This window comes from Microtus ochrogaster, chromosome 5, assembly GCF_000317375.1.
Source record: "Microtus ochrogaster isolate Prairie Vole_2 chromosome 5, MicOch1.0, whole genome shotgun sequence".
Classification (NCBI taxonomy): domain Eukaryota; kingdom Metazoa; phylum Chordata; class Mammalia; order Rodentia; family Cricetidae; genus Microtus; species Microtus ochrogaster.
In genome coordinates, this window is record NC_022012.1 from 36,951,362 (window position 1) to 36,977,648 (window position 26,287).

Genomic DNA, 26,287 nt, shown 5'->3' on the forward strand with positions numbered 1-26,287 from the left:
AAAAAAAAAAAAAAAAAAAAAAAAAAAAAAAGATTGGACTGCAGACTCAGACCCTGTCTCAGAAACCCAAAAGCAGAGATAAACCCTTCACCTATACTGATGCTATTTCAGTTCTTCTAAAGACTAGGTAAAGCACACACTATGTAGTGAGAGTGAAAAGTAAAGAAAATAAAAGAGTAATGTGTAATAGAAAGTAACCATATTAACATTTTTAACTTGGGAAGTAAAATCAATTTAATCATTATTACTTTGTGGCTGAACCTGAGAGGAAGAGCCCAGGAGGCCAAGCCAGCATAAACAACATGGCAAGATCTCATCTGACAAAACAAAATAAACTGACTTCTTGCTATAATTTCTAGCATAAATCAACAAATATCATTATTACAGATAACCTCCTTAATATGAATTATAAATTTAAGTTTTTAAATATAAAACTAAAAAACTATTATTTAGCAAGGGAAAACAGCTGAAATTATGCATAAATTCAAAATCATTTTACAATCATTAAAAAACAGTTTAGGAAACAATTATTTCTAAGGTTTAAGAGTCACAGTCAAGGAGCTGGAGAGATAGCTGGGACTGGAGCAATGGCTCAGTGGTTAAAAGTTGTGGCTGTTCTTCCAGAGGTCCTGAGTTCAATTCCCAGCAAGCACATGGTGACTCACAGCCATCTATAATAGGATCTGATGCCCTCTTCTGGCATGCAGGTATTCATGAAGAGCACTAATACATAAAGTATAACTAAATAAAATTTATAAAAGAGTCAGAGTCAATAACTTATTGGCCTCTTGTTATATACACTAGCACTTTTTCTTCTTTTTAGCTTGTTGAGACAAGATATGGCTACATAGTCCTGGCTGTCCTGGAACTAACTATATAGACTAGTCTGGCCTTGAACTCTGAGAGATCCCCTCTATCTCTAGTGCTGGGATTAAAGACGTGTATTTACCATGCCCAGCTCAATACAATAGAACTTATATAGATTTTCTTGCAGTCTTCATAGTATATCTCAAAAAAAGTCACTCTGTCTCTCTCTTCTTACTAAGTAACACAAGACGGACTGAACTTACCAAGTAGCCCAGGTTGGCTGGGTTGGCTGAAAATTTGTACCAATCCTTCTGCTTCCTGAGTGCTGGGATTGTAGGCATGAATCATCACACCCATCTGATTTAGTACCATCACACTCACCTTATCTAGCACTTTGACAGATGCTACTCGACAAAGTAAATTTGCTCAAGGTATCCTGGCTAGTATAGAACAAGCCTAACACCAAAAGATAAGACTCTTTTCAACTTCAGCGTCACTCACTTTTCCATTACTGAATCTCTAACGTAGACAAAAATAAAAGTAAATATTACATACATCAAATACAGGATTGAGATATCTATTCTTCTAAAAGTTACTTTAAAAAAAAAAAAAAGATACTGGGTGTGATGGTACACGCATTTGATCCCAGCACTTGGGAAGCAGAGGCAGGTAGACAGATCCCTGAGGTAAAGGCCAGCCTGGTCTACAGAGAGAGTTCCAGGACAGCCAGAGCTAAAACCTGTCACAGAAAAAAAAAAAAAAAAAGAAAAGAAAAGAAAAGAAAAGAAAAAGAGAGAGAGAGAGAGAGGAGGAAAGGAGGAGAGGAACAAGAGGAGGAGGAAGAAGATATGATTACTACTTCTCACACGTAATAGACCTACTCCTATTCTTAGAAACAACAGCTCCCTCACCATTGCACTGAGTAGCCCTGGGGAGGACTTCTTTTCCCTGCTGTTTCCATCCAGGCAACAGAGCCTCTTTTCCTTTAAACACTGTCTCAAGAATTCTAAGCAGGTAGAATTGCTGGGTAAATATAGTAACAAAAAAACCACAAACCCTTTCTAAATTGGCAATAGCATATACAACTAAAATGCAACCAAAGTACTACTGTCCTGACAAGGACGAAACAAGTATTTATCTCTGAAAGCTAGTGTTTTCAATTATGAGATAACACTACAAATAAGAAGAACAGCACATCAAAGAATTATTCACCATGGAAAATTTACTCATTTTAAATAGAATATGTTGCTCTGAGCAACCAAAACCAGAACCAACTCAACAGCAAGAAAAACCCAAATTTAAATAATTTTATTTAAGCTGACAAAAGTCATCTGCAACTGTAGTTTGTATCTCCTACATGGACTCTGAAATTAGATTAACAACAATTTAATTAAAGGAACCAAGAGCTATTTCAATACCTAAGTATCTATAGAAATAAGAAGTCAGTTAAAATTATTTTTCAATAATGGTATTATACTAAAATATTTCTATTATAACAAATATATTGCCGTAATTGTTCACTAAACACTGCAAACTCTCTTTGTTGGCACCACTGTCACATGCCAAGTACAAATTTTAAAAAGGGGTTCTCTCACCCAAAGAAAAACATATAGGCATCCTCCTGAATATTAACCTTCATCAGGCGATGAAAGGAGACAGAGACAGAGACCCACATTGGAGCACCGGACATAATTCTCAAGGTCCAAATCAGGAGCAGAAGGAGAGAGAGCACGAGCAAGGAACTAAGGACCGCAAGGGGTGAACCCACATACTGAGACAATGGGGATGTTCTATTGGGAACTCACCAAGGCCAGCTGGCCTGGGTCTGAAAAAGCCTGGGATAAAACCGGTCTCTCTGAACACAGCGGACAATGAAGACTACTGAGAACTCAAGAACAATGGCAAGGGGTTTCTGATCCTACTGCACGTACTGGCTTTGTAGGAGCCTAGGCAGTTTGGATGCTCACCTTACTAGACCTGGATGGAGGAGGGGGTTCCTTGGACTTCCCACAGGTCAGGGAACCCTAAGTGCTCTTCGGGCTGAGGGAGGGGGACTTGATTGGGGGAGGGGGAGGGAAATGGGAGGCGGTGGCAGGGAAGAGACAGAAATCTTTAATAAATAAATAAATTTAAAAAAAGGGGGTTCTCTCTTTGATTTGTTCTCCACTGTTCACCAAAATTAAATACTCCTACATGTATAACATAAGCCCCTTACTCCCTACAGAGAAATAACAAATATATTGCCTGCACTGATATTCTGAGTCACAATGAAGGCTTGAAGGCCCATTGATTTGCTCAGGCAAATGACATTGATTTCTAAACTACAATTAGACTCCCTTTACTCTTACTATGTTATCATTGTGACAATCTCAGGATGATAGCTCTTTTCTCTGACAATATAGGTGAACATAGGGCTTTTATAAGTGATTCTGATACTCTTCTCCACATTAAATAACATCACTGACTGAGCTCCCAGAAGACTTGGAGCCATTAAGAGCTGGGAAATCCTTTCAATTGGCATTATTCCAACAGAAGCTCAGTAAGAAATGAAACCTCCTGCAAATCAAATCTGTTGCAATGTTATTTTTTTCCAGAGGTTAATTACCTGCTTCTGACACACACACACACACACACACACACACTCACACTAAAGTCAAGTAAAGAGGTTGGGAAAGTAGATCATGTTGTAAAGCCTCCTCCAGAAACACTCCATGAAATCAAAACAAGATCTGGCTGTCAAACTCTACACACTCAATGAACATCCTCTCCAAATGACAGCACTCTAGAGTTCCCAGTACCACTGTCTCAAACCACTAGGCGGTGAGGATATAATATAAGAGGTCATGGTCCAAACTAAACAGTCTCAGTGAGACACTCGCTGGTGATATCAGGATATCCAGAAGCTTCACTGTAATCCCCTGAGAAGAAGCAAGGGAAACAAACAGATAAACCAAGAAAGACATACACTGATCACTGTTGAAGCTAATGACAGGAACACAGAGGCTCAACATAGCACTTTTCGTACTTCTGTATGGAAATAAACCTCTCACATACTCCAAACAACCTATATGATAAGCATTTACTGAACAACTCCTTTGGGAGACTGTATTTTGTCCCTACTTAATTCAGCCTCCACATTCCTTCCTTAGAAGGAGTTCACAGTCTTACCGATGATCACATGCCTTGCAATGTCACCTGTAGGAGAGATTGCATCCCTACCCCAATGACAATGAACTTTATCTTGTTCTAGCCTATGTCCTATAAGCTAATGTGATGTACGCATAATTGAACAAAAGCTTTAACAGTCATCATATGTGGCCTGGTATAGTGGCTCACACCTTTAATCTCAGCACTCCAGGAGGCAGAGTCAAGTGGATCTCTGATATTTGAGGCCAGCCTGGTCTACAAATTGAGTTTCAGGACAACCAGGGATAGAAAGAGAAACCCTGTCTTGAAACAAGCAAGAGTCAGAATAATGCTTCTATCAATGTCCGTGTTCTTGTCTCTGCCACAGTATCCATTAATTTCAGATGGGGACATTCCTTCAGCCAGGTTCCAAAATAAGACCCAGGAAGTGATGGTGCAGCCACTCCACACCTGACATTGCAATCTTGAAGTTTGCTGTAACAGCATAACCTGCAGATATTTGCAGATGACACCCACCATTTTGCGACATGTGCACAGAATCTTAAAATGATAGGCGGCTGTGTTTTGTGGTATTTTTGAAAGCAAGGGGTGGTGATAAACACTTCTAATTACAGCACTCAGGAGGCAGAGATGCGAGAATTTTGAATTCAAGATTACCCTGAACTACATAGCAAGACCTTTTCTCCAAAACAGGAACAGTTTTAAACATAGTTACTTCTAAGTAGTGTGTCTGAGAACCAATGGAGGTGTGGAAATTGAGGAAAAGAGCAGGAAAAGTTACTTTGCGGTGAATTCATAACATTTATTCTCTCTTGGACACACGCAGAGTTACTTAGGCCACTTGCTTCTTCCTTATGCTTTTCCATACCAAGAATATAGCAGAGCTAGTATCCAGCACTTAAAAGTGAACAAGCATCTTTCTGGTCTGGAGGACTGGCAATTAGATTTAAATTTAAACTTACGTAAAAATTCCTCATTACAAATATTGTTTCCTTTTTAAGTATCATGGACTAAAGGGAAAAAAATAAAGTGTAACATTTAATTCTATCAGTTTGCTAACTTTTAGGTTTCAGGAAAGTAAAAATTTTTGCGTATGGATGATGAAGCTACTGATCAAAAGAAAATTCTCTCCATTTCATTGTTTTAGCTTTTCACTTACCCCATTGACGAAGTAGCTTGTTCTAAGTGTTAATTCTGTGAACAGGACTTCACCAGTACTATAGACAAGTGTCTACAGCTTCCTTAAGTTTCCTCATGTAAAGGCCAGGAGTGGTGGAACATGCCTTTAATCACTGAGGCAAAAGTAGAAATAGGTAGATCTCAGTGAGTTCAGGGCTAGCCTGGTCTACATAGAGCAGAGTTATATACTAAAATACTGTCTTTAGGGGCTGGAGAGATGGCTCAGTGGTTAAGAGCACTGACTGTTCTTCCATAGGACTGGGTTTCAATTCCCAGCACCAACATGGCAGCTCACATCTGTCTGTAATTCCAGTTCCAGGGGACCTGACACCCATGGCAAATGCTAATGCACATTTAAAAAAAAATACTCTTTATAAGAGGGAGAGAGAGAGAAAGAGAGAGAGAGAGAGAGAGAGAGAGAGAGAGAGAGAGAGAGAGAGAGAGAGAGAGAGAGATTCTTTCCCTGGGTGGTGTATGTGGGTACATATGTGTGTGCGTGTGGCTGCTTAAGCATGTGGAGATCAGAAGTCAATTTTTTGGTGTCTTTATTGCTTTCCACCTTTTTTTTTGAGACAAAGTCTCTAACTTTATAAATTTTACATCTGTGTGTGTGTGTGCGCGCACACATGAAGTGTCACAACACTTGGGGACACAAGCACCACAGCATTGGTGTGTGTTAGCAGAGTGTTATGGCACTGATGAAGAGGTTGGAGGACAACTCTTGGGATACAGTTCTCAACTTCCATCATGTAGGTCCCAGGGTTGCTGACAAGCACCTTTACCCACTGCTATCTCGTAGGCCCAGAGACAAGACCTGTCACTGAACCTGTAACTCACTCATTGGCTAGGACGGCTGACAAATGAACTCCCATGGATCTGCCTATCTCCACCCCTCCCCGTTGCTGGAGTTACAGATTTCCACTGTGCTCCCCCAGCTTTTACATCAGTGCTAGAGATCCACACTCAGGTCCCCATGATTACATGGCAGGTACCTTACCAACTAAGCCATTTCCCTAGTCCCAGAGAGAAAAAATTCTAACCATGATTCTGGTGGTGATTAGAAACCACTTAAATGGCCACAGAAATCAGTTCCACAAAGTAACACTGTATTGTACCACCATGTTTTCACTTGGGCTCAACAATATCAGACCATCAGAATACTCTGCAAATACAATTAGAAACAATGTCTGTACTTCCCATCCTAGACTCTAGAAGACCTTTATAAACATCAATTTAACTCTCACATCACCTGAGCCATGGGTGTTACACAACACTGTAACCGGCTATCCAGCTACCATAAAATACTCGGATACCCCTTCAACAGTAGTCACCCTGAGAAGTCTGGCCCAAGCAGCCTATAAAACAGGAAATATGCTGACAGTGCATGTGCCACCAACAATCTCTAAGAAGACCAGACCTTCACCCACAATAACCACTTCCTCTGAGTAAACCACAGAGAGACACCAGGCAAACCACAGCAGATCATCATGTGTGTTGAACACAGGCAAGACAGATAACCCATCTAAAATCTATACAAAAACATAAGTGAGCTACATGTATTTACATATTATTTAGGGACATTTTATTCTACTAATAGGTACTGTCTGCATTAAGTGATTGACTTCAGAGTTAGTACCTTCGGATGCTCTGGGTTTTATACGAAAATGAACATTTTCTGAATCCATGGAAGATCTAAAAAAAAAGCTTCTGACATATTAATTATACAAACTGAAAAGTTTATATTTAATACTATATTATAGTTCAAAAGTACCATCTTTAATAACTACAATATACTTTACAATGTCAAAATAAATAGCAGTGTAATCAGTGGCTAACATTAAGACATCTTCCTCTGTCCTCCCTTCTAGCATTCTTTTTCTTTGAAACAGAATCTCACTATGCAGCCCATGCAGGTCTAGAACTAAAGATCCTCCTGCCTTAGCAGCCAAGGGCTGGAACTAGAGGCATGTCAGTACTATATTTTTAATTGTTTGCTATATGCTTGCTATACATAGTCCCAAGCCAGAAAGACTTTTTTCTTTTTTTTTTTCTGGCTATTTTTTTTTTCTGGCTATTAAACTTGCTTGTCTCTAAACAGAAGGAAGCCACCTAGGCCTGACACATGACCAAGACTTTAAAGACCAAGAGTCAGCACTTGAATCCATTAAAAATCATTTAGGGTGTGAGTCTGCACTCTCAGCTGCACTGAGGCGTGTCAGTTTAATACAGGAACCATAATAAGGTTCTCCCACTAAGAGTCAAAAACACACGCTTATGCACTTGGAGAACAGCTCATCTTCAGAACCATCACATACTACTCAGCAAGACCACAGTCTACACAGTATTCCAGGAATCAGTTCCGCAAGCATCATACAGACATCTCACACATGACACCAGACATCCTAAGTCAAAAACATAAAACTCATATTTTCCAAATTCCAAAACTTACTGGTAAAACCTAAAAGATCAAGAATAGCTACTTAAATAACATTAGGCTAATTATCAAAGGAGAAAGTCTACTAAAAAAACATTGAAGAGTTCTATAATCTTAGATGTTTTACAGTAATTGAAATATACACTTTTTCCTGTTGCGATCTTGTCAGTAATAATTCTCACAAATACAAGGAAGTAAAATGGTTTTCTGAGATTCATTTTTAATTATATATTTTAATTATATGTGTACTTATTGGAGGGTACCTGCTTATGAATGCAAGTGCTTATAAAGTCAGGGGCAATTCATCCCCCCAGAGCCTGACCTGCAATGTATTAAGAGTCTCCTGATGTGGGTGCTGGGAACTGAACTTGGGTCCTCTACAAGAGTAGTACATACTCCTACCCTGAGCCATCTCTCCAGACAGAAGAAAGCATTATTTAAATTTTAACACTAATCTATTCTAACAGGAAATTACTACTAAGCAAGCACTGCAGAGCTATTTCTTAAAATTAATATGAAGATATAACGGATATAACATTTTAAGTAACAGACTGAACCAAACCACTAGAAGAATAACAATTTCCATATGACTCTTACCATATTACCTTAAAGCTACAGTTGTGTTTCTTCATCCCTAGCTTTGTCTTTACTTCTGACTAATCAGAATCAGCAAAGGCTCCAGACAATATTTCTACATTCTACTTTTTGATGTATTAGGGGAACTACATTTGAAAGAATCACTTTATAAAGAAGTCTTCTAAAACATGAGTAATTGTTTAATTAGCTGATTTGGTAATTATGTTATTTGTATATGTTTGTTTCATTTGGTTGCTACAATCTCTTACACCTATTCTGAATGCTACCTAAAATAAACATAGAGCCAGAGAATATAGCTGTTTGCCCAGCAAGCCTGAGGCCCTGGATTTAATCACGTACACGCATACCTCTATCTATCTACATTTCTTCTGAGAATCTCTTCACACATAATTTGGGGGCTAGGGCTGGAGAAAAATCAAAGAATTTAGAATCACAGTAAAAATAAGTTGTAACTTGCTTCTCTAGAATATGAATCATATAGAATATCACATTTTGTACCAGGAGACCAGCTAAGAAATGTACTAGGATAGCAAGTCAGGCAAAGCTAATAAAATATTAAGAGAGACAGACTGATATTTAGACAATGGAACAAGAAAAAACATAACTTGACTAAACAAAGAATTAAGGGGAAGAGAACCATAAGGAACACAGCCGCTAACCACGAGAACCAATACAAGCATGCAAACTCAAAACGGCCAGAGAGCATCATTTGGCCTTGTACAGCAAGGAGACACAAGTTACCAGGACAACTTAAAAAGAAAAGCTTGAGCCGGAGAGCAGGAAAAGCTTCCTGACTACAAAACCTATTGGCGGCGTTGTTCAGTCTCCTGAGGAAGTGACAAAAGCATTATTCTCAAGAGATATTTAAAGTTAGCATAGATAAGGGACCAGGAAGAAAGCATCCTGTGAGAAAAAAATATCCTATTCTTTTTTGGTGAGGTTGGAAAGCTACTAAACAATGGTGAACAGAAAAAAATAATAATATATGCAAAAAGAAAACAATTTAAGGTTTTAAAAAAAAGAGCTAGGCAGTGGTTGCACATGCCTTTAATCCCAGCACTTGGGAGGCAGAGGCAGGTGAATGTCTGTGAGTCTGAGGCCAGCCTGGTCTACAGTGGGAGTTCCAGGACAACCATGGCTACACAGAGAAATCCTGTCTGGAAAAACAAAACAAACAAATAAACAAAAATGAAAAGGACATCTTGAATCCAGAAAAATCCAGATTCAAGCAGTTTTCTAAGAATTATACTACCACAGAATATCACTGCATACACAAAAGAGTATTTTACTCAAAAGGAGTTATGTCAGTATTCTGAAGATTCCTAATTAAGAGAAGGGATCATATCTCCATGTTAATCAAATCATCAGATCCAAATTTTAACAGAGGAGACAAAATTAAGCCTCCTATTTCTGAAAACATCATCCCAGTCCACTTCTGGGAGATAATTATGTAGTAAGACCTGTTTGCGGCTGCTTTGCTGGAGAAGGAACGCCAGCACTGTCACTGCCTTACAACCCCACCACCAAGCAGCATTTCTGATAACTGTCAGACAAGCACAGTTAAAAATCCCTCCATCACCTGTGCAGAACCATTAGAACAGTTAACACTACAGTGCTAACATGTGAACAACCAGAAATCACTAACACATAAAGTGGTATCAGCAGGCTAACACATTTTTTATGATTTCAAATAAAACATCCTTTGTCCGCTCATGAAACAAATACATGTACAATGAGTGTGCTTTTAATATGGAAGACTACAACTCCAATTTTTTTAAAAAGGTTAATTTGGATTCTCCACGTTGACTGGTAAAACTATAGGAGTACATATACTATAATGCAGACTTATACGAATCAGGACTTTATTCTGAACTTAGAAAAGACAAAACATTATGAAGCTGGCAGTATGACCCTCCTTATTCTCAATTTCAAATCGGTATTTAAAATGGATCCATTTCATAAGAAAATGTTACAAATAATTACACCTTACAGATAGTGACTCATGCAACCTTGAAAATAACACACAACACTAAGAGTACAGTAGGTTGCTTGTTTTTGTTATTAACTAGAACTTATAAGACAACTTTGACAGAAAAAATGAATAATAGCTCTACTTTATATATGAATGTAAAGGTATAGGTCTCAATGTTACTTTAAAAGCTTGCTTAAAAGTTAACCTTAAAGCTAAATTCAGTGCTAAGTAAATTCCAACATATCAAAACCTTTTGCCAATCTACAAATCAAAAATGGCAAGATCTGCAGGACCAAAAAAAGTCCAGGACCAAAATTAAGGACCAAACAAAGTCCATGGAGCTCAAGGAAGACTCTGCTGACTTTCCAACCTGCACCACCCTTAAAACTTGCTGTTACAGAATGGCCTGAAATCATTCACTGGGTCCACTGAAAAATACATTCTCTCCCCTCTACTTTTTAAATGAAATGTCAATCGCCACAGTATCTTCTATTCTAGGAATAGAAGCAAGCCGGGGAGCACTGAAAGTTATTAGGATATGTTAGGGCTAAAGACAGCAACTAATGCAGATAGAAAAATGGCAATCGGACATCACTACCACTTTTCTAGTCTTCTGAACTCACAACAGTTACAGAGCCAAGTGACCAGAAAGCATCCATAAAATATTTGATTTTAAAAAAGGCTTTTCAGATATACTACATAAAAACAACAGCTTTTATAAACATACTTCATAAGTTTGAAGCTTTAAAAAATAGTGGGTGCCGGGGTTTAAAAAGAGAAAGAAAAGGAAACAAATGAATGTGTGAATTTAACTGCAAAATAATAACAGGATGTAACAGAGTTCTGAGTATCCAAAGTGACCAATCAGAGCCTAAACATAGCTGAATTCCATCCCAGCCCCAGCACGTCCCTAACACAAGAATAAAACCCTTCTTATCTTGTTCAGCCATGTGTCGCCTGCCACAAACTGCAAAACAGAACAACGCCCAAAACCAGCTCGTCTGATTTCAACTGAGGACAGACAGACTCTGTAGTCAGGAGCACCACAATGAAAGAACTCCAACTCACACAGCTGGCCTGGTGGCTTTGCACACTCTACAGAACAAAGCCATGCCACATACAGTACTTCAAACTTGAAAGGGTCTCTGAAAAGCTACATTGGCACTATTAATTTGCCAACAGCCCTAGAGTCGGCAAAGTCTATCTACTGTACACTGGAGTCAGTGAGAGAAGATGTACAGAAAGCTGAGGGAAACTAGGTTTTACATGGAGAACTTTGCTAAGGCTCTCTGGCATACAAGCATTACTAAACCAGTACTTCCAGATTTCACCTCAACATATATTCAAACCAGGAACTACTCTCTTAAAGAGAAAGGGCTGCCTCACATTTGCAGAGACATTTACAAGAAAAAGTAGTTGTCACATACTAATTCTCTTTTTTGAAGAAAGAAAGAGAAAAAAGAAAAGCCAAACCCCAGTGCCTGACAAAGATCAGGATTTCAATCAGTTTTAAAATAACCCTTCTATAATCTTATTTTATATGACTCAGTTGTCTAAAGCAACCTAGTAAAGGTTTACATTGAGAATACCCACAAAGCATTAGCATATTGAGACTGCTTCCCTTTACCAATGTCAACTTTATTTCCTCTGTGTTTTGATACAATATGCCTTTAAGCATGTTGGGAGGAAGAGGCAAGCAGAGCTCTATGAGTTCGAGGCTAGCTTGGTCTACAGAGTGAGTTCCATGACAGTCAGGGCTGTTACACAGAGAAACCCTGTCTGAGGGAGAAAAAAATATTAAGAAAAAAAAAGGGTACAACACTCGATTTCATAGGATGTGCATCCACTGTTCGCACACAAATACATAAGAGCAAGAATCCTGCAGGGAAGGAGCCCATCTCTTCAATCCCCAGCACTCTAGAAGCTGAGGCAGGGGACTGAATGTCTTGAGCTGGAGGCTATAGACTATGTTACAAGTACAGCCAAAAACATGCAGCAAGAATCTGACTCAAAAACAAAACAAAACAAAACAACGCTGGGTTCCAGAGGTGGCTGAACACTTAAGAGCAGAGGACCCAAGTTAGATCTCCATTACCTAGGGTAGACAGCTCACCATCACTCTGGGAATCCTAAAGCCACTCCTAGCTCTGAGGCACCTGCACTCAAATGTATATACCCACACAGAGAAACACATATGCAGAAGTAAAAATACAAAAATAAATCTTTAAAAAACTGCATGTTTATAGTTCATATGTTCAATTACGTTATTAAAAAGATCCAAATTTCAATGTTTTCTTTCCAAGAAAGAGAACAAAAAACCCTGAGAAGCAAAGTTGGTTTAAGAAAAAAAATCCTTACATGGGAGCTTTTGTGTGACTTTTGTGTGCAATGAGTCAGTGACTCTAAATTCTGTTTCTACAAATTAAACTCCGCAGCATCTTAATGAAAAGCAGGACTCCGTCAGTTTCTGGAAGTCTGCTTATCTACGCGCTCAACTGACAGGACAGGAATTGAACGAACCAGCAAAACAATTATCTGGACACCTGTGAGTGATTTCTCAGAAGCAAACACCATGAAAGGAGAAGGAGCAAGGATGGGGAGGCGGGAAGACACAAAACAACTGTCTCTACATATATGTAAAGTGTATTTGCAGGAAAACTGAAAACGAAATTCTGCCTAGCAAAGTACACAAACAAAGGGTAAACATAAGTAGTTTAAATATTTAAGGGCATCTTTTAGGTGAACGCTCATGTGACACTGCAAAGCATCAACAGGAAAAGGAAGTTCTGTCTCTGGAGGAACTGTTATGGTATGATAATGGAATTTGGCCCCTTTAAAAATCAACAAATAAGTCTCACAATTGGGTGAGACTCTCTCAGCAGAAATTAAACTGCTTTCTGCAGGAGCACTACTGTTGCACTTAAAGACTCTGCTTCAAGTATTTGGATTTTGTTTTGTTTTGGTAACAATATTTAGGTTAACTTAAAAAAATAGCAAGCTAAAATTTGGAAGTAACATACAATGTCATAATTAAGTTGAGAAATAAATACGCTCAAGGAACCAACTTGCTTTCACTGAAAAGTACTCAAAAGAACTCTAAAGTGTCAGAGAATGACACTTGGCCACATCTTCTATACATAACGCCATGCAACCCTGATTAACAAACAAGATCGACCTGCCATGCCTAAACCAGACTTGGGGTTTACATCTTTAAATGCTAGAGCGTCTTGAAGATGAAATATAAAAAAGAATAATTAGAAGCAGGCCCCATGATTTTCCCTCATTTCCTTCAGCTCCTGGAAACTGTCCCCAACAAGAGCCCGTGATTTACTGGTAGTGTCAACATTCTGGAAAATTAGGTAATTAATAATTAAACACTGTGCAGGTCACGTAAAAAGAGATCAGATTCACAAATCACCAAGTTCAGATTCACAAATCACCATACAGCAGAATGAAAATTAAGTTCACCCACAGAAACTCCTAAAATGAAGAGTCTAGAACTACCACAGGACAGGAATCAACCTGATGATGCACCAATACCCACCGACCTCGGGCTCTGACCTTCACCCAAAATGACCTTCCTCTGGCTCCAAAATGAGCACACTATCTTAATGCACCCGACAGAAAACCACAATCCTGGCTTTCCTTCATTTCCTCTGAGAATATGGGGAAAGTTTCTGTCCAAAAAAACTGCATTTCCAGATTCAATCAACCGGATAACTTGGCAGCAACCCTACTAATTGCACAGCTCCGAAACAACCTTCTTTCCTATGCCTGTCAATTGCACCAGTTGAAGGCAAATCTGCGATCACCGACTCCCCTGCTGCGTGGGGCCAAATCCAAGGAAGGTTACCGATAGAGGAACTTCATACCCACCTGTCCGTGATAGTAGACTGTGTGCCACTCATTGGGGCCCTTGGCGAGAGGTCTTCTTTTTATCCAACTTGCATTTTACAGTAACACCTCCACACCCCACCCCCAGTACTCTGGGATCAGGCTCAATTTCGGCAGGGACACAAAAGTCCAACTCAAAACTCCATTCAGTCATCTAGAACATCCGATTGCAAGGGGTCAAGGAAAGGGGATGCGGGTTGAAGCAAAACAAGTTATCTCCCCAAACAAACCGAACAAGTCGGCCACAAGGCGAGTTCTAGAATTAGGAATGATCCTCAGCAAAGCACGAAGAGGAAAACTTCGTCAGAGGGAAGTCGCGAGACGGGATCCCAGATCCCTCCGGGGCTGTGGTAGGATCGGCTCGAGGACGGGCGTCGCCTCCTGTCCCGGAGTCGGCGGGGCCCGGCCCTCGGGTCCCCGCTCTATCTGGGGCTGCCGGCCGCTCGTGGCCGCAGACTCCGCCGCGTCTCGCGCCGTCCCGCGACCGGTTCGCGCCGCCCCATGTCCCCGGGCCCGGGCCCTGAGCTGCTCCGCGCCGCCCCCACCCGGCACCGGCCGCCGCGCTGACAGGGTCCCTGTCTCAGTGCCGCGGGCAGCTCCCCATCCCTCGGAGGCCCCCGCGCTTCTTCCGCAGTGGCACGACGGCTCCTCCCCGACGCTCTGGTAGGCGGCGGCTCCCGCGAGGAGCGGGAGGTCCCGGCCCGGCCCGGAAGCCCGGCCCCCGAACAGCGACGGCGGCGGCGGTGGCTGCTCCGCGCGGAGGGCCGCTCGCCGGGTCCTCAGGGGCACTCGCGGGAGCGCGCGCAAGGCGGGAGGGGGGCGCCGGCGGGGATGGGCCTTGCGACCACCGCGGACACGCGCGCGGGTTCCGGTTCCGGTTCTGTCTCCTCGGCCCGGCGCGGCTGGAGCGCGCCGAGCCGTCCCCTCCCCCGCCGACTTTTTGGGCCCTTCTCCCTGGGACTTCGGGAAGCCGCTTCACCCGGGATCCCTCCGCTCCCGGACTCTCCAAACTTGCGCGGATACCTCCGCGCAACGCTGTCAAGGGGGGTGGAGGGGAGCGAAAAGTAGTTCTGCGGGGCAGAAGCAAGCTGCTTCTCTCTCCGCCTCCAGCCGCTGTCCTCACTGTCCCTGAATGCCCTCGAGGTCCAGTCCAGAGTGTAGCTTCCACCCGGGACAGCAAACGAGCCATTCTATAATCCCGGAGTTCACATCTAAAGGGTCTTCGGGGAACTCTCTGCCTCTCTCGAGCTGGAAACTTTTATTCTTGAAGGGAATGTACTCGTTCCCGGTGCCAAATGCTTTTCATGGCTGTACACGAGCCCGGGTCCACGTGCCCCGACAGTGTTAGGCAAACCCGCACAAAGACAGGTTTGGGGGTGGTCCACTCACCTGGGACACCTGCTGGCCTAGCCTTGCATCCGGGGGTGGCCAGAAAAGACAGAAAAAAGGATCTGGGCCCACACTGAAGCCAGGAGTTCCTGATATAAATATTGCTTTTAGGCTGTTTTGCCTTGGCAAAATGCACTGTATTATTTGCCAAATTGAGAAAGCATGGTGCTTTCCACAGCAAGTTAATAAGCTTGTTGTGAAAAGAGATGGGAGAAGAAATACATGTGTCCAGTAAACAGTATCAGGGATCCCTTTGAAGAGTTCCCAAAGATTGTTTTCCAGTTTCTTTTTCGATGGGGTAGAGGCATTCAGCTATCCATGCAGTTTTATAATTGAATAATTCTGTCCCTGAAGAAATGAAGTACCACAACACAGCAGGGTTCTCCAATTCTGCCTGCAAACATCAAGTGGCTATTCCTTTCATACAATTATCTTTAGACTTTGGAGCTTCGAGCCGTGTCAGTGGGAAGAGACTTCGGCCATTTTGTGGAAATCAAATCTAATAAACTGCATGTGGAGAGGAAACAGTTACCTCTTAATAATGCTGTTTCCAAGTCATTCCACAACAGTTCGTGGAAGGATTCATTATCCCTGAATAGATGTATGAGCTCAAGGTGACGTGAGAATAGGGTACAAAGGGGGGAAGATAAACAGGCGCCTGAAATGACTCTCTTGCTGGATTTTTTTTTTAAGTTCAGGGCACAGCCAGCTAATTTTGTAATGTTTATTTTTGGAAAGAATAGAAGCAGATTCGAGTTCAAGCCACTTTCCCAATGATCAGACCTGGACACGTTGCCATCTGCTGGTAAATCCCAACATGGCAATTCTATCCTGAAGACGCCACTTGTTTCTACCTATAGCTGTAAAGAGTTCCAGAAATCTATATGCAATAACCAAAATGCAGACCTTAGCCCCGAGCTTCCTCAAGTTGTCTCGCGTGTGCTGTCCTCCTTGCCTTGCTCTAATCGTGTTACAATGCAAGCTTCCAATGAATGGAGTCTGATGACTCATCAAATCATGCACTTTAAAAGTAAGTTCCCATCTTCCTTTCCAGTCCGCCTCAATGCTTAAGTTTCAGGAATAAAACAAACTGGGAACGTTTCCTAATTCACCTTCTCTTCCTTGCATACAAAACCTTTTGGCAAGCTGCTTTCCACATCTTTCCAAATTTAACAAACCCCAAGGTTCTAGCTGTGAGCAGAGAAGGCATTTTGCTGTGGGAAAGCTTCAGAAGATGGTCAGCAAAGGACTGAATAGCCAGCAGTCACTCACTCCAGAACTGCTGTTTCAATAAGGAGAATCTCTAATCACTAGCAAGGCCTTGGTTTTATCTAATTATCCCGAAAGCCTGGTTGTAGCTGTTGACTGTTCCATTGTCCAAAAAAAGTCTACCTATAGAATGCATTCAGCAGAGCTAAGCAAACTAAGGCCCACTCCCTAGGTCATACATTGCCCTTTACCTAGGAAGGTGACAGCAGTGACCCAATCACTGGACGTGCAGTTTTCCAATAAGACTTCCTCTAAGCCACATTTGTCCTCTGATCCATTGTTTCAACATGTTTATTAAGGACCTACTGTGTCCAGAACTGTTCTAAATATTAGAAATCCCATCGAGCTAAATATGGTAGCTTATACCTATAATCCCAGTACTTGGGAGGCTGACGCGGGAGGATTGCTTTGAGTTTGGAGGTAGTCTACATAGTAAGTTTCAGGCTAGCCTGTCTACAGAGTGTGTGACCCTGTGGGGGAGGGGGGCACAGAGGTGAGGATATAGCTCAGTGGTAGAGTGCTTGCCTAGCAACCCTAATGTGTGTGTGTGTGGAGGGGTGTTCGGGGCAACTGCTCAAACAGGTGGCAAAATCAGAATGATATTCTTCCTCTTTAGGCAAACTATTTCTGTGTGCTGATTGCTATCTTCCCTATAAAAAAGTAGGAATGATTAATGCCAAAGAGTAGATTACTGTCACCCACCACGAAGTTGAATAGATGTCAACATTTCTACAAGCCAAAGGCTGTTAAGTCACAACCAAGATACAAAGGCAGACTCTGGGTTTATAAAAAAGTTACTTTATTTTTTTATAAAATTTAGTACAAATTGTATTGAAATATAAATCCTTCTTGAGCATATCAGTTTTGACTGCGCAGTAATTCAAATGCAAGTATTTCCTTTTGTCTGGGGACACATCACAGGCCAATGTGCCCTTCATTTACCTGGGTTGTAAAAAACAGGCGACCTCTTAACTGCTGAGTCATCTTCACATTGATCTCTGAGAGAGCTGTCTTCATAGTTACTAGTTAGAACATCAAGAAAAGCGGAGATGAGGAATTCCCCCCCCCCCTTATCACTTGTTCAGGTGTCTTGTTATCAAAAAATAAATATAAAACCTGCAGACATTCCCTGGAGTTTGCCTCAAACAGAAAGATCTACAATCTTTACTTCTGAGGGGTAAGGGGGAAAAGAACCAGTATTAGATTAAGCCTGCTCACTTGTCTGGTCTGGAGCAGGTTGCACGGTGCCAAAATAAAAAGTCAGTTTTGTTTTTTATTTCCTTTCTGCTTGTGTGCCAAGTTACTCTTTTTGACGACACTTTTGCTGAAATCAGCACTCCCCAGTTTCCAATTCTGCCCACAGTTTTGCTGGAAAGGAACACATGAACATATCTGGGACACAAATCACAAAAAAAGGCGGGGGGGGGGGGGCATGGTGTTGTCTTTCCAAAAAACAAAAAGGAAAGTCCAAGAGCTAACAGCCACCTTAAAGGTCCACAGTTAAAGTGCCTTTCCATTTGCAAGAACGTCTACACGTTTCCAGCCTCTCCCCCACGACTAGTTTCTGTGGCCAATACCATCGATCACAAGGTCACTCACTGGGTCAGTGTTACCAGTGACTATAGAATGAGCGGACACTACTTGCTGACCTTTACAACCTTGCTTCAGTAGCACCTTTTCCTGGCTAACCAACCGAATTTAGCCAATCACCATTGATCTAAATAACGGTAAAAATACCAAATAAACAAATAATACTTTTTTTTTTTCATTAAAGCCCTACATTAGAGCCAGGCATGGTGGCACAAGAGTGTAATCCTAGCACTGAGACTTAAGAAGGAAGGATAGAGTTCAATGCTAGCCTGAGCTATGCAAGCAAGACCATATCTCAGGAGAGGGAGAAAAAGTGATTAAAAGGGAATGTATCGGCAACAAAGAAAAAGGAGGAAGGAAGGGAAAGAAAGAGGAAAAAGGAAGGAAGAAGGAAGGAAGGAAGGAAGGAAGGAAGGAAGGAAGGAAGGAAGGAAGGAGCCTCATCACTCTGAGGCAAATACGTACACTGAAATCTTTGGTTCTAGTTTGCAGTATATACCAGGAGCTGAAACCTGAACTCCATCTCAAGTACAGTGGAATCCGCATGGTAAATCCCCATGGAATTTAGCCATGGCCTCTCATGCCTAGCAGATTAATTCTCAAAAGCCCTGAGAACTGGCATACTTTTCCTGGTAGGGCAGAACCCGTACAACAGGACTAAGTAAATCTAAATCTACCCACACCTCATTCATCTTGCATCCAAAGCATTAGCTCTACAGTTTTTTGCACACATAAGAGTTAACATACCAAGCCTGAACTGCTATCCTTGAAAAGGCCTGCTTGCAATGCTGGCCCTTGGCTGGCACCTAGGAACTTCAACTTACAGTGGGCTCCCACCAGAAACTGTTAAGACTGGTGCACTGCTCCTAAACTGTTTCTGAAGCAATATGGCTTATGTTGAATGCCTGCTGTGGGGAATCTTGAATTTTGCCTTGTGCTAGGAAGGTTCCTCCATGACCTATTGCCAGTAAAAGCTCTGGGCACCAAGTCTTTGATGACTTTCATGTGTGTTGACATGAATCACTCCTGTATATCCAAATAGGAGACTTTAGAAACTCATACTTAGATCCCACAGGCTCTGACAAAGGTTCCTTTTCCCTTTGCTGAGTCTTCCCTGTATCCTTTCATTATCATAAGTCAAAGCTGTGAGACTCTTTGCTAAGCCCTGAGTCTTCTTGATGAATCATGGAACCCAAGGGTGTCCTTGGGGACCTCTGACACAGTCAGTGCAGGGAGGCTTGGTGGGAAGTGTCTGCCATTGCTAATTTCACTCCCATCCTTCTGTCTCTCTTTACATAACAGATCCCATTCACAGATGCCTGAATGTCAAACGCACGTCCCTTCCTGTGAGTCCCTCCCTTTATAGCACATGGTTAAACTGTCTGTCTCGTGGAACTCAGGAGTCATTTCCAAAGGAATAAGAGACAGACAGCACTGATTTCATTCAAGTTCTTTCCAAAGCCGTCTGAATATCCATCAGGCCTCCCGTGAACATGGGGGCCCCAAAACAAGTGGCAACGGTCCACACTATACAATGCCACTTGCCAGTCACCAGTGAGGATGTGAAAGTACCACTGTAGGAGTGAGTGTCTCAACACTGCATATGCTTAGCCTGAGAACCGACTAAGGCGATGGATACATTGAGCCCTTTTTCAAAACCTAGTACCCTACAAGCTCAGTTCTTAAGCACTATAAGCTCAGTTCTGTTTCTGACTCTAGTCCCATGGCCAAGTCAACCCAGTCCATTTACCAGGAGCAAGCCTTGGCTAGTGTGCCTTGAGATGCCCATTGTGTCTTAGCTGTCGCTCCTCATTCCTCCTGCTCCGCCACGCATGGTACTTCTTGATGCTCTTCTTCCATGCAAAGCGCCAGATGCTAACCATAAAGCACCAAGACACAGCGTACATTGCTATTCCCCCAACCTTCACAAACCACTTGGGTGTGGGTGAGACCATTTCGCAGAAAAGGAGATGGGCGCCTACACCAATCCTCACACCAGTGAACAGAGCCACAAAGAGGAAGTCCACCACATCTCCAGTGAAACTGTGGTAGTGCCCGGTTTCACGGAGAAACCAACGAATCTGGAGCAACGGGTTGGTGATCTCACTTCCAAAGAGGACCGCGTTGACCTCTGTGCCAGACTCCCCAAGTGCTAGGGCCATGATGATCCCCAAGATGCTCAGTGTGTGGTGAGCCAGCATCAAGGCACCCTCGGACTGGAAATAGATGCACCAGCCCAAGTCGAAGATGAAGTAGCCCAAGGTAAGACACAGAATGTGAACTTGGAGAGGTGTGTTCGGCGAGCCTGAAACAAACCAAGACAGAAAAAGACAACATGGCTGGGATTTGGGTCACCCGCATAGGGAGCCTCTATCTTTCTGAACCACAAAAAAGGACAAAAGCAATGACAGACACAGGCACAAACTTGCTTTTTTTTTTTTTTTTTTTTGGTTATGGTTTCTCTATGTAGCCCTGGCTGCCCTGGAACTCTCTCTGTAGACCAGGCTGGCCTCAAACTTAGAGATCTGCCTGCTTCTGCCTTCCAAGTTGTGGGATTAAAGGTGTGCAGCACCACTTCCCAGCATAAAGCATTTAAAAATGATAACAATAAAAAAAACCTAAAGTCTGCCCTTACTTATAATCCCAGCACTTGGATGGTAGAAGAAGGAAGATCAGGACAACCTTGGCTACACAGGGAGTCAGGGCCAGCCTGGGTTACAAGAAAGCCTGTCTCAAAAGACAAATAAACGTTAAGTCTAAAACCGTGGTCTTTCTTGTTTTGATTTTTTTGTTTTTGCTTTCTGAGACAGGGTCTTCCTAGTATGTCCTCGGGGAGCTAAGGTTGGCCTGGACTTCTAACGCTCTACCTGGTTCATCCTCCAAAGGTGCGGGTCACAGACAAGGGCTGCAGAGTCAACTCAAGGTTAGCCTGTCTCAAAACAATATCAGGAAAAATACTAAAATAGCAATAAACCTCAAAGACTTCAGTGAGTGATTTGACTGTCCAACCACAGTGTTCTTCCTGTGGAAGAACATAAAAGTTATTTTGTTGTTTCCGTGAATGTTCTATCTTCCTCCCTTTTAACCAGACTCTTGTTCCCAGACTCATGGGTCACTCTGTCATGTTCATCAGATTTTTTTTTTTGAGACCTTAACTGTTTTGCCTTAACTGTCCTGGAACTCAGTCTGTAGTCCAGGCTGGCCTCAAATTCACAGAGATCTACCTGCCTCTACCTCTGAGTGCTGGGATTAAACGAGTACACCACCGCCACCCAGCTCAGAACATAGATTAACCTAGAAGCTGGGTTATTGGACACTGGCAGTTCGAACCCATCCTGAAAGCAGACTCCAGAGAGAACTCCCAGAGTGTCTTCATGTCCAAGGACATCAGGTACAAAAACCTGACATATTTAAAATCATTAAGAATCTTAAAAATGAAACACAAAACTGAAGAATTTATTTCATTTCAGTTTGATAGAAAGATTAGGAATTTGAAGCCAGCCTGGACTATAAAACAAGAACTTGCCTCAAAGAAAATCAGCAACAAAGTCACAAGAGCCCATAATCCCAGCTACTTGGCAGGATGAAGCAGAAGGTTCATAAACTCAAGGCCAGTTTGACTACCAAGTGAGTAGTCAGGTCAGCCTGGTAAACTTAGTGAGACCCTCTTAAATATATGTATTTATGAGAAAATAGAAAGAAAATAGAAGAGAGTGGGGACACATTCATAGCTCTAGATTCAATCCCCATTACCACAAAAAGGCAAGAAAAGAACCCCAATAGCACAAAAGAGTCACGAAAAGCAGAAGCTAGACGTACACAGTATCAAAATTAACAATGAGGACTGTAATACAAATCATTAGAATGTAAATTATTCTTCAATATTATTCAAATCTATTTTTTTCAAGTGCCCCAAATCATAAATTCCTAAGGAAAAAAATCTCCAATGTCCCCTCTACCTACCTGGGTGGGTAAAAGGCCAAGGGCCATCAATGAAGCCAATATAAGCAGACAGGCCTATAGAGAGGACTCCATGGGTGAAGGTCACCAGCCGGCAGCTCCACTCATAGCTTCGGTGCTTATTCAGGCGGCAGAAAGACATATAGAGTGAGAGCCAGCCACCCAGGCTGCACAGCACCTGCAGACACAGACCTAATGCCATCCTATGACAGAAGAGACCAAAACCAGGAAAACAAACGATGTACCCTAAGAAAACAGCAGCGGGTAATTTTGTGCATATGCCCAAACTGCTACTATAAAATAACGTGGAAATGCAACCTTTTCTGAAATTCTTTACCGTATATGTATCCAAGCCTCTTGTACATAAATGTGGCTGCTGTATTTATGATGGCAAGTCCCCTTGAAATACTGTGTCAAGCACTTGATAAAAGCTGTGTCCTGGAAGCCAGCAACAGCCCTCTGGATTACTAAGCTAACTGCACACTTAACTAACAACCCAATGTCAATAAGGACCTTTCAGAGAACCCTGACTTTGGATTGTGATACACAGGTGACAAAACACCTGTACCTGATAATACAGTCACTCTTCACAAATGCCAGCACTACCCAGGTAGAGTGATATGTGCCTGTAATCTCAGCTATTCAGGAGGCTGAGTTAGGAGGATGTCAAGTTGAAAGTCAGCTCGGTCTACAGAGCAGGTTCAAGTCTTGCCTGGGCTATTTACAGAAGCCACGCCTCAAAACAGCACGAGAAAGGATTAGGGGTACAGCTCAGTGATAGAGCACTTGACTTTCATGTGTGAAGACTTGGGTTCAATTTCCAATACCAGACACAAAAAGAGAAGGGAGAGAAGACAGTTCAGTTGGTGATAAACATGAGAACCTGAGTCTCAGACTCATGTAAAAAAGCCAAGTGTGGCAGTGCATGCTAGTAATCTCATTGTTGAGAGATGGAGAAGATGAATTCCTGTGGAGAAACCCTATCTCAAAAAACAAGGTCATCGGGGACAGAGGAATACCACCAGAGTTCGTGTGTGTGTGTGTGTGTGTGTATGTGTGTGTGTGTGTGTGTGGTGTGTGTGTGTGTATGTGTGTGTGGTGTGTGTGTGTGTGGTGTGTGTATGTGTGTGTGTATGTGTGTGTGTGTGTGGTGTGTGTGTGGTGTGTGTGTGTGGGGTGTGTGTGTGTGTGTGCTCACATGTGCACTGCTGCACACAGTGGCAATGCTCTCATAAAAAAATAATAAAATAAATAAATAAAATACCACTTTGGTTTCTGCTAGAAGTCACATGATACCAGGCATCTTTATGTGATTAAGCTGAAACCAAATTTGACTGAGGTCTGGATTTGGGTCATAGGTTTATCAGACAAGATCAAAACTTGAGGCAAATGTAAATCCAGAGCCAAACAAAGACTCCAGACCTCTTGGAAGACATCCCAACTCTATCATTCATCAACAAGGAAGCAAAAGGATATTTTTTTTTAGGCAAAAGGATTTTTAAATAAATATTGAGATACAAAAATATCCTTAAGGCAATTATTCAGTTAAAAGCAAAGCAACGTAGCTGCTAAGGGCCTATAATCCAAGCACTGGGGCAGCAGAGGCAGGAGGATCACCTAGAGTAGGAGCTCAGACTCATCAACACAGTGAGTTCCAGGCCTGCTAGGGCTACACAGACCTTGTCTCAAAATGATAGATGGAGGACACAGGGATGGACAGACAGATAGATGATAGATAGATAGATAGATAGATAGATAGATAGATAGATAGATAGAGATGGTAAAATCAGAAAACTTACATTTTTAATTTTTGCTGATACATTTAAACAAGAATAATCATCACTAACATTAGTCGTATAAAAGTAGACTCTGAAAAGGACTAAGATGTCCTTGTTAATATACATTAGCCCCTCTATTGAAAGTACAAATAAAGAAATCCCAAACACGTCAGCTACCAGCTACACCTCTCATCTCTGCAGGAATTTTCTGCATGACTTAACCGCTCACCCTTTTCTGACAAATGCTGACCAACACTCCTCAACACACGGGCCACTCCCAGGAATGCTATCCAGAGAGGGCTTGGGCAAAGGGCAAGTTTTGCCCAGCTTTCATGAGAAATCAGGTTTCCATTCAAGAAAACAGTAGGTGTCCATCAGAAACCTGTAAGTGAGGAAATCACTTTAACCTGAAGAATGAGTTTAAACTAAAATTAGAGAACAGAAAAAGGGCAGAAAGGGAGAAAAAGGGTCAGTTCAGTTCTAAGACACATTTTTCTGAAACTTCTAGGCCAATCTTCAGAGTAAGGGCCAGACATACAAAGTACCCGAGTGAAAAGCGCTGTCCCTCTTACTTCCTTTGAAAGACCAGGGTCACTGGCCAGTAAGGCGGATCAGCTGATTGGGACTCGGCGATTAGTATTTTTAGAGTCCTCTTCTCTGAATCCTAATTCCCTGGCCCAAGAGAGGAAACAGTAGCCCATTTACAAACACTCCAGTTAAAAGCAGGCATTTGTAAACGGCAGACCCAGCTCTGTGACCTTGAGCCTTCGTGTCTGGTGTGGGTCTGGGAGGTTCCCAGGCCCTCACAGCTCGATGCCCAGGCTCCCCCATCCCGGAGAGCAGCGGCGCTGGGCGGGCGCCTGGCTCCAGGCCTCGGTCAAGCTGCAGCCGGGGGCTCCGAGCCAGCAGCAAGATTGCATCCCGAGAAGGGACGTGTCTGAAGGCCTCGGCCACGCCCGGCGTCCAGCCCGGATCGCCCCATCTTGGACCGTTATCTAGGCATCCAGGCGGGTGCCCAGAGCTTGGCGCAGAGAGGCCCCGGCGCCCCGGGGCAGAAAAGCCCGAGCACACCTGGCCGCCCGCCCGCCTTCTTCCCCTCCTGCGCCAAAGGCAAGCCGGTGCCCATCCCGCCGGCGAGCTCTGTTACCTGGCCGAGCGCACCGGGAAGCCTTGGGCGCCCGGGCGCCCACAGCCCAGGGCCCGGATCGCGGCGACAGGAAGCTGTAGAGGGAGGGGGAGACGAGGCTGTGACGGCGGAGGAGGAGGAGCCGGGGGTCTAGGGGCACCTGCTGGCTGGGAGGACGGAACGCAGAGTGGATGCTGGGCCAAGGAAGGGAGAGGGATGGAGGGTCCTACTTTGGGCAGGGAAGGGAAGGGTGTTGTGTTGCGCTTATTTGTTGGTCGGTTTAAATCATCGTGGAGCTGTGAATGTAGTATCTGTCTGGATTTTTAGTGATAGAACGTTTGCCATAACACGTGTGAGGCCCTAGATTCAACCCCCCAGTACTCTGCCGCAGTAGAGTATCCTGATCCATTCCTCAGTCTGTGAGCCTTTTCACTAAGCATTTGCTGAGCACCTACAATTTACACTATCCTATAGGTGATGCAATAGCCCATCTTTGATCTCCTGCTTGAATCTGAGTGGGGAAACAAGCACACTGAATGCCAGAAAAGTACTTAGGCCTGGGAATTACAGCGCTCTCTTTTCAGAACTGTCGGATAAGGTTTAGAAGGAGCTGGAGAAACCTGGAGGTGGTGGTGCACGCCTTTAATCCCAGCACTCAGGAGGCAGAGGCAGGAGGATCTCTGAGTTTGAGGCCAGTCTGGTCTACAGAGCTAGTTCCAGGACAGCTAGGGCTATTAAACAGAGAAACCCTGTCTCAAAAAAATAAAATAAAATAGGAGCTGGAAAGATGGCTTTGCTGCTCTTGCACAGGACTAGGGTTCAATTTCCTGCACCCATGTCAGGCGGCTCACAACTGCCTCTAACTCTAGCTCCGAGGATCTAACGCCCTCTTCTGGCCTCTGGTAGCACCACACATAAGTGCACCCAACGTGCAAACTTTTTTTTTTATCGTTAATTCTACTTGGTCTGCAGCTGGGCAAATCAAGTCTATGCCTCCTTCTTCATCACAGAATGGGGAGAGTAATGATGCCTCGCTCGTAGATTATTGTGAAAATGTGAAAGGATCACATTAACGAGTACATAGAACAATGGGCAGCACATGGAAGGCCCTATAAAAACCATCTATTGTCTTTATTTAATTTTGG

At 42.9% G+C, this 26,287-nt stretch overlaps 2 protein-coding genes across 5 annotated transcripts in view; both read right to left on the reverse strand.

Moving 5' to 3' along the window:
• The window catches only part of Arhgef12 (Rho guanine nucleotide exchange factor 12), a 131,549-nt gene extending 116,752 nt beyond the window's left edge, over positions 1-14,797 (reverse strand). For both annotated transcript variants that reach the window (XM_005347148.3, XM_005347146.3), the window contains exon 1: positions 14,013-14,797. In XM_005347148.3, the coding sequence (XP_005347205.1) occupies positions 14,013-14,044 (32 nt within the window). In that variant the 5' untranslated portion in view covers positions 14,045-14,797. The remainder of the gene's footprint in view (positions 1-14,012) is intronic.
• Positions 14,798-17,470: 2,673 nt separating this feature from the next.
• Positions 17,471-25,241, reverse strand: Tmem136 (transmembrane protein 136). Of its 3 annotated transcripts, none has more exons than XM_005347150.3 (3): positions 25,164-25,241; positions 22,242-22,441; positions 17,471-20,583 (listed from the first exon to the last, which is right to left on the reverse strand). In XM_005347150.3, the coding sequence occupies exons 2-3, from the start codon at positions 22,438-22,440 to the stop codon at positions 20,045-20,047; spliced, it is 738 nt and encodes a 245-aa protein (XP_005347207.2). In that variant the 5' UTR covers position 22,441; positions 25,164-25,241; the 3' UTR covers positions 17,471-20,044. The 3 variants fall into 3 exon arrangements, with proteins under 3 accessions (XP_005347207.2, XP_026635191.1, XP_026635192.1); XM_026779390.1 differs by having other exon boundaries at positions 22,242-22,416; positions 25,164-25,222; XM_026779391.1 differs by having other exon boundaries at positions 22,242-22,356; positions 25,164-25,216.
• Positions 25,242-26,287: the final 1,046 nt, after the last annotated feature.

What these genes read in the sequence shown, in the direction of transcription:
- Tmem136 (XM_005347150.3), bottom strand. Translation starts at nt 22,440, where the DNA reads ATGGCATTAGGTCTGTGTCTGCAGGTGCTGTGCAGCCTGGGTGGCTGG. An exon ending in TTGGCCTTTTACCCACCCAG is followed by an intron (nt 20,584 to 22,241) that starts GTAGGTAGAGGG and finishes GGTTTGTTTCAG; the next exon opens with GCTCGCCGAACACACCTCTC.